We start from the raw sequence: 19,129 nt of genomic DNA on the forward strand, positions 1-19,129 counted from the left end.
TCAATGGGATTATCAACAAAAACCAAGAGGAAGAGATTAATAAAGGAAAATTACATGAATGATCCACTGCCTAGTAAATTATTATCCAGGTTTAAGGGGATATAGTGTAATAATGTCACAAAGCATAGCCAAAAAAAAGTTAATTCAGAATACAACTTCCCCTACTCTAACTGTATATTCTAATTATTAATTTGCTTACCTGAGGAAAGAACAGTCTATTGGGAAATCTAATTATTTCAAACAAGTATTTCAAAAAAGTATTCCCAATTGTTTATCAGGCCTTCTCTGTAAAAGACGGCATAGATTCCCGATTTGGCTTGAGCAATGAGTATAGCATTGAACATGACACCTTATTTAGCCTGAGATGTTTGTCAAAGTTTGGTTCTATAAGGAGTGTACATTCTTTGTCATATTATAAGTATTTACATTTCAATATTGCATCTTAATTCAATATAAGAGTAGTAAAAGTGTTATTTTCCAAATTTTTACTCATGATCCTTACGTGGGTAATTAAAAAAAAATCTTTTTACCATAATACTGTAACAGAGTACGACAGTGCAGTATGTTACGTTGTCATTTTTCAAAACAAATAACTGTGATTCAAAGGGCTTTGAGTCCAGTCAAAAATATGCTGGTTGAAATATAAGAGAAATTGTCTTTGTAGTGTGCTTTCAATACTTGAATAGACACACATGTGCTTATTATGTTTGGGATTTTCCAAAGTGCCCAACGGTTGCCCAACTCCTATTAAAAATAAATAAAAATTGGTACTCCAAAGTATCAAAGTGGTTTTGAAAAAAATCACCCTATATCTATCTTCATCTCTCTCTCTCGCTCTCTCAGTCTCTCCCCCCCCACATACACATTAAAAATGGTAAAAATAAATAAATAAACAAACATGTTGCCATTGCAAAGTCAAGAGCTATCAATTGTGAAATGCCAGTATTAATGCTGTCCATGAAACCTTAATTAGTGCCCCTTACATCTGGGCCTTATGACGTACCTGGTGATATACTACTTTTTCTACTGGATCACTGCTGCATTCGGTCTAAAGCATGAATGCTGCCTACAGAGTGCATACCTATTCAAAATTCTATTTTGTTTTATCTACAACATGCTATGCATTACTCCATGTATTATTTATTGCACAGCTACCACATCTTGTTCTGAATACAGAATTGCAATTTTCCTCAAGGGCCTTTTTATGGCACTCTTCCTTATAGTAATCAGAGCCTTCACAGACATTCATTAATGTTATTTTCACAATATGGGGAGATGATGTTATAATCCCCACTTTACAGATGGAGAACTGAGGTACATGGTGATTAGGAAACAAGTGTCCTAATTTTGGGTGCCCAAATCTCTTGAATAGTCAGAAAGAGGGAAAATGGCTCCACAGTCTAGTGGCTAGGACACTCTCTTGTGATGTGGGACATTTGGTTTCCAGTCTATGCTCCAGTGAATATTTAATTTCAGATACAGAGTGGAACAGTTTCAATAGGGAGAGACTGAGGGTATGTCTACACTACCACCCTAGTTCGAACTGGGTGGTTAATGTAGTCATACGAACTTGCAAATGAAGCCCGGGATTTGAATTTCCTGGGCTTCATTTGCATGTTGCCGGGCGTCGCTATTTTTAAATGTCCGCTAGTGCGGACTCCGTGACCGCAGCTACACGTGGCACGAACTACATAGTTCGAACTAGGCTTCCTATTCCGAACTATCTGTACGCCTCATTCCATGTATAGCCGCGGGCACGGAGTCCGCACTAGCGGACATTTAAAAATGGTGGCTCCCGGCAACATGCAAATGAAGCCTGGGAAATTCAAATCCCGGGCTTCATTTGCAAGTTCGTATGACTACATTAACCACCCTAGTTCGAACTAGGGTGGTAGTGTAGACATACCCTGACAGAGGGTACGTCTACACTGCATCCCTAGTTCGAACTAGGGATGCAAATGGAGACAATCGAAGTAGTTAATGAAGCGGGGATTTAAATATCCCGCGCTCCATTAACATGATCTCGCCTGCGCGCTAGTTCGAATCACAGCTGATTCGAACCAGGAAGTGCGCGCCGGGACGCGTTAGTTTGGACTAAAGCCCTTAGTCGGAACTAATGTTACTCCTCAAAAAATGAGGAGTAACATTAGTTCGGACTAATGGCTTTAGTCCGAACTAACGCGTCCCGGCGCGCACTTCCTGGTTCGAATCAGCTGTGATTCGAACTAGCGTGCCGGCGAGATCATGTTAATGGAGAGCGGGATATTTAAATCCCCGCTTCATTAACTACTTCGATTGTCTCCATTTGCATCCCTAGTTCGAACTAGGGATGCAGTGTAGACATACCCAGATTTACTCACTCCAGAATACACCACAATCCAGTGGCTGAGGAACTCATCTGGGAGGGAGGAAGGATTCTGTTCAAGTTCTGGCTCAAACTGGGAATTCAAAGCTGGGTCTCCCACATCCAGAGTCAATGCACTAACTTTTAGGCTAATGGCTATAAACCTATCACCTTCTTCTCTATTTGATAAATCTAGCCCTTCATTTCCTTTGTATTAGTTAAAAAATGTTAAAAGGGCCTGAAACAAAATGTTTAGTTGCCAGTCAAATGATTCTCCAAAGTTTAAAAAAAATGGTTTTCATTTGACCCCAAACAACTTTTTTTGGAACTGCCAGTGAATCAGAAAAATCAGATATTCACAAAGATCTAAGCTTGACATTTTCTATTTCTTCTAGGTCTTTGAGCTGTGGTGATCAAAACTGAAAGCAGTACTCAGGGTATTCATGAATATCCTAGTTAATGTACAGCCTAACATCTTATCCATTGGCTGATTGCTACTGTGCACTGAATAGAGATCTACAGCAAACTGTCCATAATAATGCCTAGATATTGCTGAGAGGTTGCATTGACTCAGAACCCATCAGTGTGCATGCAAGTAGTTTAAATGACTTCTCTACTTTGTGAAATTGAATACAATTACCTTCCTTGGGGTCCTTCTTACCTAGTCATGACAGCTCTCTCAGTATATTCCTTCTGGCAAATTTTGCTTCCTTGACCTGTTAATTAATATATTATTCAACATTGTCCATGGTGCTAACAACATGGCATCTCAGGATTAATCTTTTTCCATGCTGATTTCTGGTCATTTATTCTTTGCTTCTTATCTCTTAAACTGTTCTCAATTCACCAAAGGACTTTCCCTTTCGTCCCCTGTTTATCAGCTTCCCAAACAGCATCTTGTGAAAGACCGTCAAATCTTTAAAAAAATCTAAATAAATTAAATTTTATCCATTGAGTCTATTTTTGTGTTGAACTTTATTCTTAAAATTTTTATATGATAACAGATAAAGCCACTATAATTTAACCTTACAGAAGCCCTGTTGATTTATCAGTCTCTTTTACTTATTTACTCACTTTATAGCTCTGTGTTGACTGGTTTTCCACTCTGTTCCTCATAGTACGGAAGCACAATTCTCTGGTTTATAATTCTCAGGATTATTACATACACTGTTTTAAGATATGGGTGTAACGTAGGATATCCTCTAGTCTTTTAGTATAACTGCTGTTTGAAATGATAAATTAGATATGTTTGTTAGTTGTGGAGCTACTTGGATCTTCTGTCTCTGATTCATGAAAGTGTTTTAAAACATGGTTTAGTGCATTACTGAATCAGTACCTTGATTTTCTTAAGAATTCTTGGAAGACAACTCTTGGTCCTGAAATGATGGAACTCACAAATAGAAATATAGTCAACTGAAGCACAACAAAACAAGAAATTACTACGGATCACTTGAAAATATCTGCCATCATGGAATATTATAACTCTGCTTTTTGATATCTTTTTCACCACTTCATTTTAAATGGAGCTCACCTTCTTTCCTCCCAAACACTCCCCCTCTTTTCCGTCATTGCTTACAAAACTCACTATTACCCCTGTGAAATCACCATGAAACTTCTTTGAAATTTTGCTTAGCTTCTCCCTGCATGGCAAGACCCCCAGAAATCATGTTGTTGTTTTTCTTAGGATGTGCATCTGAAAAATGTGCTTTTTCCTTTCTACCCACATTTCCTGGTAAACCTCAATTATACTTGCGTTCCTGTTCACACCTATATATCTTAGATCCAGTTTCTATCCTTTATTCCCCCATTATGTTCCTTCTTTCTTTAGCATCTGCAAAGACCCTGGATCATCCATATTCAAGTCTTCTGACTCAAAGAATTCTACTGCTTTGACCTCATTCCATACTATAACTGACCCCATTCCCTGTGACCTGCTTAGCTTTTCTCTAAACTCCTTTTGCCTGCTCCTGTCTCTTTGCTCTTTTGTATCCCTAGAGGTTACACAGTTTCCATGTGAATATTCATGAAGGCCATTATTGAATGCTCATTGAAGTCACTGGGATTCTTTCAATTGATGTCAATGAGCATTGGATTGGGCTCCTTTGCTCACTTTTAAACCACTCCTAGGGTGTGTCTACACAGCAAAGTTATTTCGGAATAACGGCCATTATTCCGAAATAGCTATGAGAGCATCTACACAGCAATTTCATTATTTTGAAATAATTTTGAAATAATAGATGGCTTATTCTGACTTCTGTAAACCTCATTCTATGAAGAATAATGCCTATTCTGAAATAGCTATTTCAAAATAAGACATGTGTAAATGCTCCACTTCCACTATTTCGAAATAGTCCCTCACCAGGACCATTCTAAGTTATTCTTCCTGGGGCTCTAAATCGAGATAGCACATTTACAATAGGGAAGTCTGCCTTGTAATTTTTAAGCTTCTCTGCCATGTAGATGTGCTATTTTGAAATAAGCTATTTTGGAATAACAATTCCAGAATAGCTTATTCCGAAATAACTGTGAGGTGTAGATGTAGTCCTAGAGAGCCACATGATTTACAAGGCCAAGCTTGACTAACATCCAAATGGAAATCCATCTGCTTCTACCTGTGTAAACTATTTGGAGTTCTCTCTCTATCTTTAAATTTAAATCTCTTTATAGTTGGGTCATGGTTGCAGGTGTTTATTTTATAAGGGCACGTCTTCACTCGCTGCGTTGGAGGTCAACCTTCTGTCATTCGATTTAGCGGAACTAGTTAAGACCCATAAATTGACCACTGAGGGCAGCTCCGGCCGGCGCCTATACACCTCGTAGTTACAATGAGTAAGAGAATCCAATAGAAGCATTTTCTCCCATCGGCCTGCTGTTGTGAGGATGGCCCCAAGTTAAGCTTAAAGTAAGCCAACTCCAGCTACAGATTTCACATAGCTGCATTGTGAACCTTAAGCCAACCTTTCAGCTTACCTTAGTGAACACCTGACCTTACTTTTTACATTGATGGCTCTATAGAAATGATAAATAATAATATTGCTCTATGGCAAACAGAAATGAATAAATTTCTGCAAAATAAAAAGAAAAAAATAAGTATTTGTTTTATTCCACAGACAATAACAACCTGGCAACTGATAGCTACACTTATTATAAATTGGAATTAGTGGCATATACATGAAAAAAAATACTAACACGATGCTCACAAATACATCTGAGACACATTTTAAGTTATTGAAGTTATTCTTAATAACCATTTTATGTTCTATTTTTTCTAAAGACAACATTGAGCTAACTATATAGGGAATAGCTTGTAATACAAAGAAAACTAAAATCCATGATTTGTTGTATAATATGATACAGGACAAAACAGAAAATTAAACCCTTGGGCCTCATTTTCCCATGGCAGGTTACAATTAACTCCCATTGAAAGTCATATGAATTTTGCTGTTTTATCTCTAAGAAGTCATTTAGACTTTATGGTTTCATGGTTTTTGTCTTAGATATCTGCAACTGTCATGAAGTGAGAGTCAAGCATCTGCTTTGTTTTAAAAGGGAAATGAAACTGTGTCATTATACAAGAGGATTTAACAAGCATGTCATTAATTAATGCTAGCATCAAAGACACTGGGGAGATAAATGTGGTCAGAACAGGCTCTAACAAGCACAAGAATAAAGGTCACCAGTCAACTAAACACAGCCAGGAAAGCCATGAAAAAAATGAAACATTTAACAAGAAAAAAAAATACCTAACGAAATCTTACATATTTCGGGAGAATTATTTTTAAAGTCACCATTAAAAGTAAAATGAAGAAAGTATGTGTTATGCATTATAAATTATTCAAAGAAGATCATTAGATGAAATCTAGAAATCAGGTATCAAATTCAGACCGTGTGCAGTAAATAGGTACCACTTCCCTAAAATCAGCAGAGGTTTATACATCCAATATAAAAATGGTCTTCAAAAATCACAGCATATGGCTGCTCAACTGGTCTAAATCAATGTAATTCCACTGACGTCCAGTGGTGCTACACTGATTTAGACCAGTTGAGGATCTGGCCCAGTATCCATTTGAACAGCTAATTCAAAAAATGCCCAAAGCTCTGGAATCCCCCCCAAAAAACTATAGTTCATAATTTGGGCTTTTACAGCTCAAAAGCCAGATGCATTTCTTGAGCTGAGCGCTGAAAGAGTAAATAATAATAATCAAGGAAGTGTTCAGTGCTATTTTTTCTCACTATTATCATTTAAATTAGTTTCCCCGAGCCTACAAAAGCTCTCCCTTTAAAAATGACTAACTGTTCAATAAACAAAACAGATTAGGGATTTACCATACTGTTTTACCCTCACAACCATCAAATCCGCTACCATCCCACATGCATGTCTAAGGGCTGTATCTATCCCTACATAATAATATCCTTCTATTGAATTTTAGGCTCTCCAAGCTTTACCAGACATTACTAAATTAACCTCCATTGTAAGGCAAGATATTACTAGCATCAGTTTACAGATGAGGAAACCAAAGGAAAGAGTCGTTGAGGGATTTTGTGTACGGCTTCACAGTTATGGAAGTTGTGACGTTGTTGACCCCACTCTGGAGGGAATATGAGTCTGTGGACTGGGCACAAAATTGAGTTAGGAGACCTCTCCGTGATATATAGTGTGAGTTGTGTAAGCCACTTTGCCCCTCTGGCTCTCCATATAATAATCAGTAAAGCAGGACTAATCAAACCTTTGCAATGTGTTTTTAGAACTACAGATGCAAAAACACTACACTAAGCACTAAATACTATGAGCCAGATCCTCACTGGTGGAAATCAGTGTAGCTCCACTGACTTGCACACAGCTAGCATTTATGCCTGTGTTATTGTCTTCTGGCTCACAGTCATGTGTACTTCCACGGGAATGCAGCTCCTATTCTTCAGGGTGTTGCTTTCTAAGCAATGGCACAGGAGACAGCAGAGAGACCTGAAAGCAAAGGAGTTTGATTGGAAATTTGTTGGAGGAGAACAGAGCCAAGCTAGACCCTGTTCCTTAGTAGCAGTGATTTCTTGAGAGTCCATCTGCTTGCTGGTTTGCTTTTGGTTTGCAAAGTCAGTTGGGGGCAAGGTGTGCAGAACCTTTGATTACTGCTGGACCTTGATATAGGAACCAGGGCTTCCCTGCAGCCAACTGGCCAGCCAGCAGCACAGTAGCCACACCTGTATATCTGAAGTGCCACCTCACAGAGCCTATGGAAGAGAAATATCTAAGGTTAGGAGACACAACTAGAAACTAGGGGTGAGTTTCAAAAGAGAGTTGAGCAGATGATGAGGAAAGTGACAAGTGGAAGCGTGTGATGACGAGAACATCACAGAGGAAGTGTCTGGCTAGTGAAGGAGAAATAGATCTCAGGAATAATTTTGCTGAATCAGGAAATGAAGCTGGGAGGAAGTCAGTAGCAGAAGATGGGAGAGCAAGGAAGAAGAAAAAATGTGAATAGTCCGACAAGAAGGAGGAATAGCCAGTGGAGATAGCCAGAGTCTGGAGCCCCCAGAACATATAGGATAATTCGTAGAAGATTGCAAGTATGAACACAGACAAGAAGATTGCAGTCAGAAAGAGCAGAAGCAGAAAGCCTGCAAACGATCACTGGGACCACAGGATATTCAGGGTACTAAAAGAGCACTCAATGAAGACAAGATTGTTGCAGAGAAGATAAATGAATTCTTCACATTGATCTTCACTGCAGAGGATGTGAGAGAGATTCCCACCCCTGAGCCATTTTATGTAGCTGACAAGTCTAATGAACCCTCTAATGAACTTAGATTGACATGCTAATAGAGGAGGTTTAGAGACAGGTACATTAAATGGTAGTAAGTCAGCAAACCCAGATAGTATTCACATAAGGGTTGTGAAGGAGCTCAAATATGAAATTGCAGAACTACTCACTATGGTTTGTAACCTATTGCTCAAATCAGCCTCTGTACCAGATGAATGCTGGATACATCCTGCAACACCTATTTTTTAAAAGGCTCCAAAGACAATCCTGACATTTACAGTCCGGGAGATTAATGTTGGTACCATGCAAATTGGTTAAAACGATACTAATTAAACAGAAATAATCAGACATATAATTGACAATGATACATTGGGGCAGAATCAACAAAGCCTATGTAACGGGAAATCCTCTCTCACCAATCTATCAAAATTCTCTGAGAGGGTCAACAAATATGTGGATTAAGGTGATCTAGTGGATACAGTGTACTTGGATTTTCAGGAAGCCTTTGAGAAGATCTTCCAATGAAAGACTTAAGCAAGGTAGACAATCATGGAAAAAGAGGGAAAGTCATCACATGGATCAGTAACTGATTAAAAGATAGGAAACAAAGTAGAAATAAATGGTAAGTTTTCACCATCAAGAAAGGAAAAAGAAGAGAATCCCAAGGATCTATATTGAGATTTGTGCTGTTCAACATATTCATAAGCAATCAGGATGAAAGGGCAAACAGTGAAGTGGCAAAGTTGGCAGATGATATAACATTACTAAGGATGTTAAGTCCAAAGCTGACTGTGAAGAGGTATAAAGACATCTTACAAAACCAGGAAACAGGGCAACAAAATGGCAGAGGAAAGTCAATGTTGATGAATGCAAAGTAACATGTACTGGAAAACATAATACTAACCAGTCATACAAAACTGTGGGGTCTAAAATAGCTGTTAAAATGATCTTAGAGACATTGTAGATAATTTTCTGAGAACATCTGTTCAATGTTCAGCATCAGTAAAAAAAAAAAGAAAAAAAGCTAACAGATTGTTAGGAACTATCAGGAAAGGAATAGATAATAAGACAGAAAATATCATAATGCCATTATTTAAATCCATGGTACACCCACAACTTGAATACTACACACAGTTCTGGTCATCACGTCTCAAAAAATGTTTTATTAGAATTGGAGAAAAAAGTATAAAGAAAAGCAGGAAAAATTATTAGGGAACAGTTATGAAGAGAACCTTAAAAGATCGGCACTGTACAGCTTAGAAAAGAGGACAAAGAGGGGATATGATAGAGATTGTGAAAATCATGAATGGTGTGGATAAAGTGAATAAAGCTATATTACTTACCCCACAAGTACTGGGGTCACCCAATGACATTGTGAGGCAGCAGATTTAAAACAAATGGAAATATTTCTTCACACAATGCACAGTCAACCTGTATAACTTGTTGTCAAAGCAGGCTGTGAAGGTCAAAAGTTCAACAGGTTTCAAAAAAGAATTAGCTGAGGAACTAGGTCCATCAATGTCTATCAGCCAAGTCGGTCAGGGATACAAGCTGATGGTCTTGGTGTCTCTGTACTTCTGACTGGGAGATACTGGGGCTGGATGAGAGGAGATGGAGCATTCAATAACTGCCCTATTCTGTTAAATTCCTCTGAAGCACCTGGTGCCAGCCATTGTCAGAAAACAGGATACTGGGCTAGATGGTCATTCTCATGTTCTGTTCTTCCCCATACTGATCACTGTATTTAGTGTTCGGAAGGAATTCGCCTCCCTTGGGTCAAATCAGTAGAGACCACAGTGGTTTTTGGTTTTATTTATTCGTTTTGCTTTTCTTTGCAATGTGGGACACACATCATTTGCTGGTTAGAACTAGAGTAAATGAGGGATTCTCTGTAACTTGAAAAAATTAAATCAAGACTTGAAGAGTTCAATAATTCACCCTGAGATATTGGGCCTTCTCCAGGACTGGATGGGTGAGGTTCTGTGGCCTACAGTGTGCTGAAAATCATACTAGAGGACCATAGGTGGTCCTTTTCAGTGTGAAAGTCTATGAAAGTATGGATACATAGTCAGATTTACTTTCATCTTATGAGAATAAGACAAGCAGGGACTTCGACTGTGAGGACAGAGCAGCGAACTTGCAATTAGGAAACTGGGTTACCACCTCAGTTCTAGGGCTAACTCACACTATGATTAAAGTGAAATCCCATTACCTTTTGGGCCTCCGTTATACAGTATGTATTCTGGAGGTGACAATGCCTTCTAAATCTACTGACAAATAACTCAATACTTGATCGGACAAAAGTGGTATTAACACAATTATTGCTTTAGTTTCCCCTAATTGTGCTGTCTTCATAAGACGGGCCATACTGGGTCAGACCAAAGGTCCATCTAGCCCAGTATCCTGTCTTCCAACAGTGGCCAATTCCAGATGTCACAGAGGGAATAAACACAACAGGTAATCAACATGTGATCCTTCTCCTGTCATCTATTTCTAGTATCTAACAAACAGAAGCTAGGGACACCATTTCTACACATCCTGGCTAATAGCCATTGATGGACCTAACCTCCATGAAGTTGCCTAGTTCTTTTTGGAATCCTGTTAAATTCCTGGTCTTCACAACATCCACTGGCAAGGAGTTCCACAGGATGACTATGCGCTGCATGAAGAAAAACTTACTTTAGTTTGTTTTAAACCTGCTACCTATTCATTTCATTTGGTGACCCCTAGTAATTCTTCAAGATATAAAATGTGTGAAAAGGACATTTCAATACATTTCTACAATGCCCTCCCTTCCCACAGTGAGGATAAATATATTAAGGATGTGTTACTAAAATACTATAGTTATAGGGGACATATAAGTACCTGAGAAGGATAGTGCAGAATGAACTGAAATAGAGGCTTTAAAATAAAGTATCTGTAATTTGGAGTCCACGTACTCTACAATACAGTAACTTGGTCCAATTTTTCCAAGTCCTCACAGATGGTGTCAGAAAAGATACAACTATTAGCACTTTGTTATAATTCAGGCTTTATTAAAGAACACGTTAATGGTGCAATGGAAATATTTAATGTCTCGGTTGTAGATCCATTTTATTATGTTTTTAACATTGTAATTTAATTCTATGAAAGATGGCTTGGACACATTGTACATAAAGTTGGGCCAGAAATGTTAGCATAAATACAAAAATTAATTTTGTTCAATCTAATAGAAAATTCACATTGTTCAGAAATCTCTCAGTTTACTAATGAAGGTATCAATGGACATAAACTTCAGTATATTTTGCTGGCTTGTGAAATATCTGCTGATCCAAGAACCCAATCAAACTGGACAGGTCATATTTTCCTTCTGTAACTCCACTTGCTAGAATTTAAATTATTTTGCTAATGAAATTCCCTTTGAAGCTAAAGCTATGGTTAAAAAGCTTTGATCTTTTATTGACTATGGAATTAGTCAATAAAATAAAACAAATTCCATTGACTATGGAATTAGTCAATAAAACATACTGAATTAAAATAACTACTTTCTGATTGTCTTGTACAGTAAAATTCCAATAGTCCGGCATCCAATAGTCCAGCACTCCTGATAGTCCGGCATCAAAATGGCAAGAGCATAGTGAGTGAGCTTTGGCAAAAAATGAGTCACAAGGTAACAGTGGCAGCAGCTGAACTGAGCAAAAAGGGTAAAAAAGACTTAAAAAACCTAAAACATTACAGTATACTGTATACAGTATGTACAATAAAAAGGGTTAAGAACACTTTATATATAGTATATAATGTATACAGTATATATATAACCAGCTAATAGTACCTCCTGATAGTCCGGCATATCTGATAATCCGGCACCACCTAAATCCCATAGGTTCCGGATTATCGGAAGTCTACTGTATTTCCTTAACTCAGAACTATGCAAAGATTTTCTATGGACTCACACTACAGTGAGAGTAGTAATAGAGATGTAGCCATGTTAGTCTGGTCTTGCTGAAACAAAAGACAGGACTTCACAGCACTTTAAAGACTAACGAGATGGTTTATTAGGTGATGAGCTTTCGTGGGCCAGACCCATTTCTTCTTCAGATCAAATTGTGGAAGAAAATTGGCATGACCATATATACCAAAGGGATACAATCAAAAAATGGTGAACACATATAAAATTGACAAATTAGATTTTAGAAGGGGATGTTGAAGGGGGGAAGTTAGTGTCTATGAGATAATGATATTAGGGGGGATAATTGGGGAAGCTATCTTTACCCATTACAAATTTACTCATGGCTAATTTATACCCATCTCTTGAGCCAACATTGTCCTTAAACTTCAGTAACTGTTCTCATTCCCTTGTTTTTCCCCTTTGATGTATGTATAGACAGAAAGCAGCAAATTCCCTCTCAGCCTCCGTTTTTCTAGGCTAAACAAGTTAAATTATTTTTGTTTCCTCTCATAAAATAAGGTCTCGAATCCCATTTGTTCCCTTTTCTCTGGGTTTATCCAAACATAAGCAAGGGAGGTGTTTATTTGGCAGATGTGGGCTGAGTGGCAAGGGTATATGCTCTTATGTGCAGATAATTCTCCCAAATGCTAAATCCTCCTTTGAAATGTCCCTCTACAGCTCAAAGCAAGGCAAATGCAACCAGTTCAAATGAATGGAGATGCCTATCTCCTAGAGCTGGAAGAGACCTTGAAAGGTCATCAAGTCTAGTCCCCTGCCTTCACAATAGGACCAAGCCCCAGATCCCTAAATGGCCTCCTCAAGGATTGAATTTACAACCCTGGGTTTAGCAGGCCAATGCTCAAACTACTAACCTATCCCTCCCCACCCTTCTGAGGTGTTCTAGGCTGCTTCCTAGCTACTCTAGTTTTGAACACACACTGAACGCTGTACAGTCAGAATCTGGGATACAGCTCTCCACCACAGTGAAGGGATATAGAAAGCAGAACTACTATCATTTTACCTTCCTGTTTACGGAGCCATGCTGATCAATTGAAACATAATAATAATAAATGATAATGCATACATCATGGTATTTTGTTAGCTTGCTTTATGGACTGATTTATATATCAAGAATTAACAAACATGCAACCAGTGATAAGGGATTCGCTATATCGCAGCAACAAATCTGATTACTTCACTCCAATATTCGTTACTTATATTCTCTGTTACTAAATAGGTTTGAATGTGCTCACTGGTTATTTTTCACAATTGGATATGTCCTGGTGACTACAAAGCCTAGATCAACTACTTCAGTCAATAAGTATATGAGTGAAAACACAAGTGCAAAAAGTTTAGGATTCAGCACATACCCTACATGGAAATAGCTATGAAATGTTATTACCTTTAAAATGATATAATGAATTCTCAGTCATACCAATGTACTTTCACCGAAACATTATTAATTCTGAGGGTTTTTTAGGCCTTTGGAAAGGACATGAGTTTTTGAGATAAACCTTATTATTTGGATTTATTTTTTCTGTACTTTTTAACATGTCAGCATGTCTTTTTTAATGTTTTGCTTTGAAACATGAAATGTATTCATTCACAAGCAGATGCACCCACAGAGAGGGCACAGATGCTCTTCTAAATGATGGACTCGAAAATATAGATTTAAACTGCTTAGAGACTTAAATTGTGGGAGAGCTTAGTTGAAATAAGCTTACCGGTTTCTGAGAGTAATTTTGTAGCTTCCAATACCTTCTCGGTATAAACTCCAGCTTCATAGTTTTCCATCTCTGCATTGATTATGTGAATGACTCTGGCTGCACGGCCACGGATTGCACCTGCAGTTCTGTCCAGTGTATCTACATCCCCCTCTTGAAGGGCAATCACACATTTATTCACATCCTCCAGAATATGGTTTTCTGCAGAAAGAACACACATAAAATTCATTTCATAGCTAGTCTTATATGTTTATACTGCAGCTGTTGAGCCATAAAGAATAATTTGATTGTTCTGAGTATTTCTCCAGTGTAAAAAGCCATGGAATCCCAGAAATGTAAGGCTGGAAGGAACCTCAAGAGGTCACCTAATCCAATTTGTTGAGCTGAGGCAGGGCATAGTAAACCTCCTAGACCATCTCTGGCAGATGTTTGCCCAATCTGTTCTTCAAAACTCCTAGGCTGTGTCCACACTGGTCACTTATTCCGGAAAATCAGTCGCTTTTCCGGAATAACTTGCCAGCTGTCTACATTGGCCCCTTGAATTTCCGGAAAAGCACTGACGATCTACTGTAAAATCATCAGTGCTTTTCCGGAAAAACTATGCTGCTCCCGTTCGGGCAAAAGTCCTTTTCTGGAAAACTGTTCCAGAAAAGGGCCAGTGTAGACAGCACAGATTTCTTTTCCGCAAAAAGCCCCCATCGTGAAAATGATGATCGTGGCTTTTTTCCGGAAAAGCACATCTACATTGGCACGGACGCTTTTCTGGAAAAAGTGCTTTTCCGGAAAAGCATCCTGCCAATGTAGACGCGCTTTTCCCGGAAATACTTATAACGGAAAACTGTTCCGTTTTAAGCATTTCTGGAAAATCATGCCAGTGTAGACGTAGCCCTAGTGATAGGAATTCTGCAGTGCTCATGGAATGCCTATTCCAGAACTTAATTATCTCGATAGCTAGACATTTTTATTTCTGAATTTCTAACCAACATCTCCTCTCCTGCAGATTAAACTGATTACTATGGGTTCTACTTTCAGTGGACATGGAGTAGAATGGATTACCTTGCTCCTTATAACACCCTTAACACAGCTGGAGGCTGTTATCAGGTCTCCACTCATTTCTCAAGATTAAACACACCAAGGTATGTTTTTTTGTTTTTATAAATCTTTCCTTATGGTTCAGGATTCCTAATCCTTTTTTTCTTTTTTGTTGCTCTCTTCTCAATTCTCTCCAATTTACCCACGTTTCTTAAAGTGTTGTGCCCCAAACTTGACACAATCCTTTTAGCTTAGTACAGCAGGGAGATTACTTCCTATGTCTTACTCACAACATTGCTATTAATACAGCCCCGAACAAAATGAGCCTTTTTTGTAACCACATCACATTGTTAATTCATATTCAGTTTGTGATTCGCAATAATCACTCTTCCTTTTCAGCAGTACTACCTCGTAGCCAGTTGTTATATCTCATTGTATAGTTGTGCATTTGTTTTTCCTTGTGAAATATAGTAACTTGCGCTTATCATTAATGAATTTCATCTTGTTGATTTCAGACCAATTCTCCAATTCATCAAGATCACTTTGAATTTTAATCTTCTCCTTCAAAGGTCTTGCAACCTCTCCAATCTTGGGGCATGTCTAGACTTGCTTTCACTTTTGAAGGGAGATATGCAAATTAGCACCAAATTTGCATATCTTCTTTGCATCGCTTTTTCAAAAGCGCTTATTTTCAAAAGTGAAAGCAGTTTAGATGGGGGGGTTGAAAGAACCCCCCCTTTTTTCAAAAGAACCCTGTACACTTCATTTTTTAAGGAAGAATGGTTCTTTTGAAAAAGGGGGGCTCTTTCAAAAAAACCCTGTCTAAACTGATTTCACTTTCGAAAAAGCGACTGGAAGAAGATATGCAAATTAGCACCAAATTTGCATATCTCCTTTTGAAAGTGAAAGCAAGTCTAGATGTGCCCTGGGTGTCATCTGTGGACTTTATAAGCATACACTCCACTCCATTCTTCAAGCCACTAATAAAAATGTTGACTAGCAGTGGACTTTGGCCAGGCTCCTGAGGGATCCCACTAGATATGTCTTCCAAGTTTGGTAGTAAACCACTAAAAGCCACTCTTCAATAAGGTTTTTCAACCAATTGTGCCCCCTCCCCTTTATTATAACTTAATCTACACATTTCCCTAGTCTGTTTCTGAGATCAACATGTGGAACCAGGCCTGAGCAAAATATGGACTGCGGGCCAGATCTGGACCACCAAGCCACCGGATCCAGGCCATGGACACTATGGGGAGCCCCACCGGCACGCCATTCAGAAATGCAATTTCTGGCAGTTTTTTCTTTAAAAACTGAGTCTAGAGGGGAAGGAGGAAGCTTTAGGAGTTGCTCCAGCCTCCAGCACAATCCCATTGGCTGGTTTCTGGCCAAAAACTGGCCAGTGGAAGCTGTATGTTTCAATAACAGGCAGCCATGAAACACAAGGAGCTCCAGAGCACATGGCTGCAGTCTATGCGGGGGTGGGGCAGGCAGAGAGGATGATTCAGGAAGGAATGCTGGCTGGTAAGTCTCCTGGCTAGAATCTGTCTCTGGCACCCCAGTCCCTCCATTTTCCAACCCTTTCTCCTCATACTGCCCCTTACTCCTCATACCCAAATATTCTACCCCCCATCCTGTACCCATATCCCCTCCCAGATCAGGTACCCCAATCCCCTGCCCCAAATCAAAGTCCCCTTTCGAGCCTTCCTTTATCCCTCGTGCAATGTGGTTTATCGGGATGGCAAAATAGCACACCTATTATTTTGAAAAATATTTTGAAAAAATGGTGGCTTGTATAAATGTGGCGTAGCTATTTTGGGATACCTCCAGTATCCCAAAATAGCAATGCAATGTAGACGTACCCGTACGATTATGATACTGTACTAATGGACACATGGCAAGATTCTCAGCTGTTGTGTATGATTGTAGCTCAATTGAAATTAAAGGTGATACACCAATTTACACGAGCTGAGCATATGGCCCTAAGGCTTTATACACTGTAGTAGATAATGTGCGTGTCACACAGTACTATAATGTGTTGAAGGCGATTTTCGGTAGCACTGAACACTGCCGTTTTCCTTCTAGTCCACATTGTAAAAAAAGTCATTTCAACAATAAAAGTGACAGAAGAATTTTATATTTGGCTAATCTCAGGTTGAGAAACGCACCTAACTTGAAATGTGACTTTCTTATCTGCCACAAATGAGTTGAAGATAAAATTATGTACCTTGCAGTAAAAAGCCATGATCAATAAATTGATCATGTAACCAACTGCTTTTTGTTAGCCATTCCTGGGTTACAAGAATAGACTAAAATTTTCATGTGCATTGCTCAAGATACCAGGGCCTCCTCTTTTATTTTTATTTTTTCAGAAAAGTTGACAATGTTGCATTTCAAATTGTAACATTTCTGAATGAGAACTGAAATCCTCTAGTGCTAAGAACCAAGGTCATTTCAAAAGGAACCTTCTCCTCCCCCCCCCAAAATAACCTGAATAGGTTTCAAAAATGTTGCTCTGCTAAAATATTTTTTAAAACCCATTTTGCTTAGCCCAGCATGCCCAATTTTTATCTGAAGTGAAAACACTTTTAGAAATGGGAATAGACAATGTATTTGAAATGTAAAGCATTTGGTTAAAATTAATTTAAGACTTATTCTGTAGCACCAATAAAAATGTGCCATCAATTGTGGTACGGAGTAGTAAGCAGGGAAGGGTCATTTTGTCAGAAATTCTCAACCAGATGCTGAATGCATTTTAATACTTTAATGATTTAGCAACCAAAAATAAACTATTGCTTCTTTCTGTGAATTCTGACTGAAGCCAAGACTTCAGAGCTCACTGCTAATAGAGCAGAGTTCTATAAAGAATGTGGGATGGAATATCATTTTTAAAGAGATAAAAAATAAAAAAGTGAAAAGATATACCTAAACACAAACCCCAGATTTGATTCACTTAGCGTGTGTCTACACTGCACCCATAGCTCAAAATAAGCTACACAATTTGAGCTATGCAAATTGCATAGCTTGTTCTGGGTCAATTTCGAAATGGCTTATTGAATGTCTACGCAGCACTTATTTCAAAATAAATAGCTCTTTTGAAATGTCCCTTACTCCTCATTGAATGAGGTTAACAGGGACATCGGAATAGCTAGCCCCTTATATTTTGAAATAACAGTTGCGCTCACAAGACATGGAATAGCTATTTCGGGATACCGCCGGTATTCCGAAATAGCACTGCAGTGTAGACGTAGGGAAAATTTGGAACTGTATCCGAGATTTGTAACTCAAGCCCATCCTGGTAAATATATTATGAAAGTAAATTGATTTCTGAAAAACACAGTCAGTAGAAATTATCCCTGGGAAGAAAGTGCAACTTAGTGATGAGCTTTGGCTTGAACCAGGCAAGACGACAGACTCTCCAGGTCTCTGGGGAGGCCCTTGGCTCTGTGCTCCCACAAGGGTGGGGCTGGAGCAGCTAGCCATCAGCGCTGCCCAGACTGCTCTCCCCTCCCCCGACCAGCGATGTCCAGAGCAAGCTGCCTGGGGCTCTGCAGCATGGCAATTTAAAGGGCAGCTAGGAACCTCTGGCCCCTTTGAATCACCAAGTCCCTTTCTCCCGCCCCATCGGTAGGCCTGTCTCGAACTGTAAAAGAGATACAAAATAATCTCAAATAACTCCTCAGGTTGTGGACTGTATCTATAGACCACAGACTTGGGTCTGTCTATTGTTTGCAGAGCTAGGTCTGTCAGAAGGTGCTTGCCAGCTCCAACTGTCAAATCATAGAATCAAAGAATACTAGGACTGGAAGGGACCTCGAGAGGTCATCGAGTCCAGTCCCCTGCGCTCATGGCAGGACCAAATACTGTCTGACCATCCCTGATAAACATTTATCTAACCTACTCTTAAATATCTCCACAGATGGAGAATCCACAACCTCCCTGGGCAATTTAGTCCAGTGTTTGACTACTCCGGCAGTTAGGAACTTTTTCCTAATGTCCAACCTAAACCTCCCTTGCTACAGTTTAAGCCCATTACTTATTGTTCTATCGTCAGAGGCCAGGAAGAACAATTTTTTTTCCCTCCTCCTTGTGACACCCTTTTACATATCTGAAAACTGCTATCATGTCCCCTCTCAATTGTCTCTTTTCCAAACTAAACAAGCCCAATTCTTTCAGTCTTCTTTCATAGGTCATGTTCTCTTGACCTTTAATCATTCTTGTTGCTCTTCTCTGGACCCTATCCAATTTCTCCACATCTTTCTTGAAATGTGGTGCCCAGAACTGAACACAATACTCCAACTGAGGCCTAACCAGCGCAGAGTAGAGAGGAAGAATGACTTCTCATGTC

General features: G+C 39.0%; 1 protein-coding gene across 5 annotated transcripts in view; it reads right to left on the minus strand.

The window, feature by feature from the left end:
- CTNNA2 (catenin alpha 2) overlaps nucleotides 1-19,129 on the minus strand; it is a 781,915-nt gene that overhangs the window by 69,464 nt on the left and 693,322 nt on the right. For 4 of the 5 annotated variants that reach the window (XM_075930971.1, XM_075930970.1, XM_075930972.1 and 1 more), the window contains one exon: nucleotides 13,753-13,953. In XM_075930971.1, the coding sequence (XP_075787086.1) occupies nucleotides 13,753-13,953 (201 nt within the window). Of the gene's footprint in view, nucleotides 1-5,460; nucleotides 7,308-13,752; nucleotides 13,954-19,129 lie in introns of those variants that run through there. The other variant, XM_075930973.1, reaches the window with a different exon arrangement.

Source organism: Pelodiscus sinensis, chromosome 5 (assembly GCF_049634645.1).
Source record: "Pelodiscus sinensis isolate JC-2024 chromosome 5, ASM4963464v1, whole genome shotgun sequence".
NCBI classification, from domain to species: Eukaryota; Metazoa; Chordata; order Testudines; family Trionychidae; genus Pelodiscus; species Pelodiscus sinensis.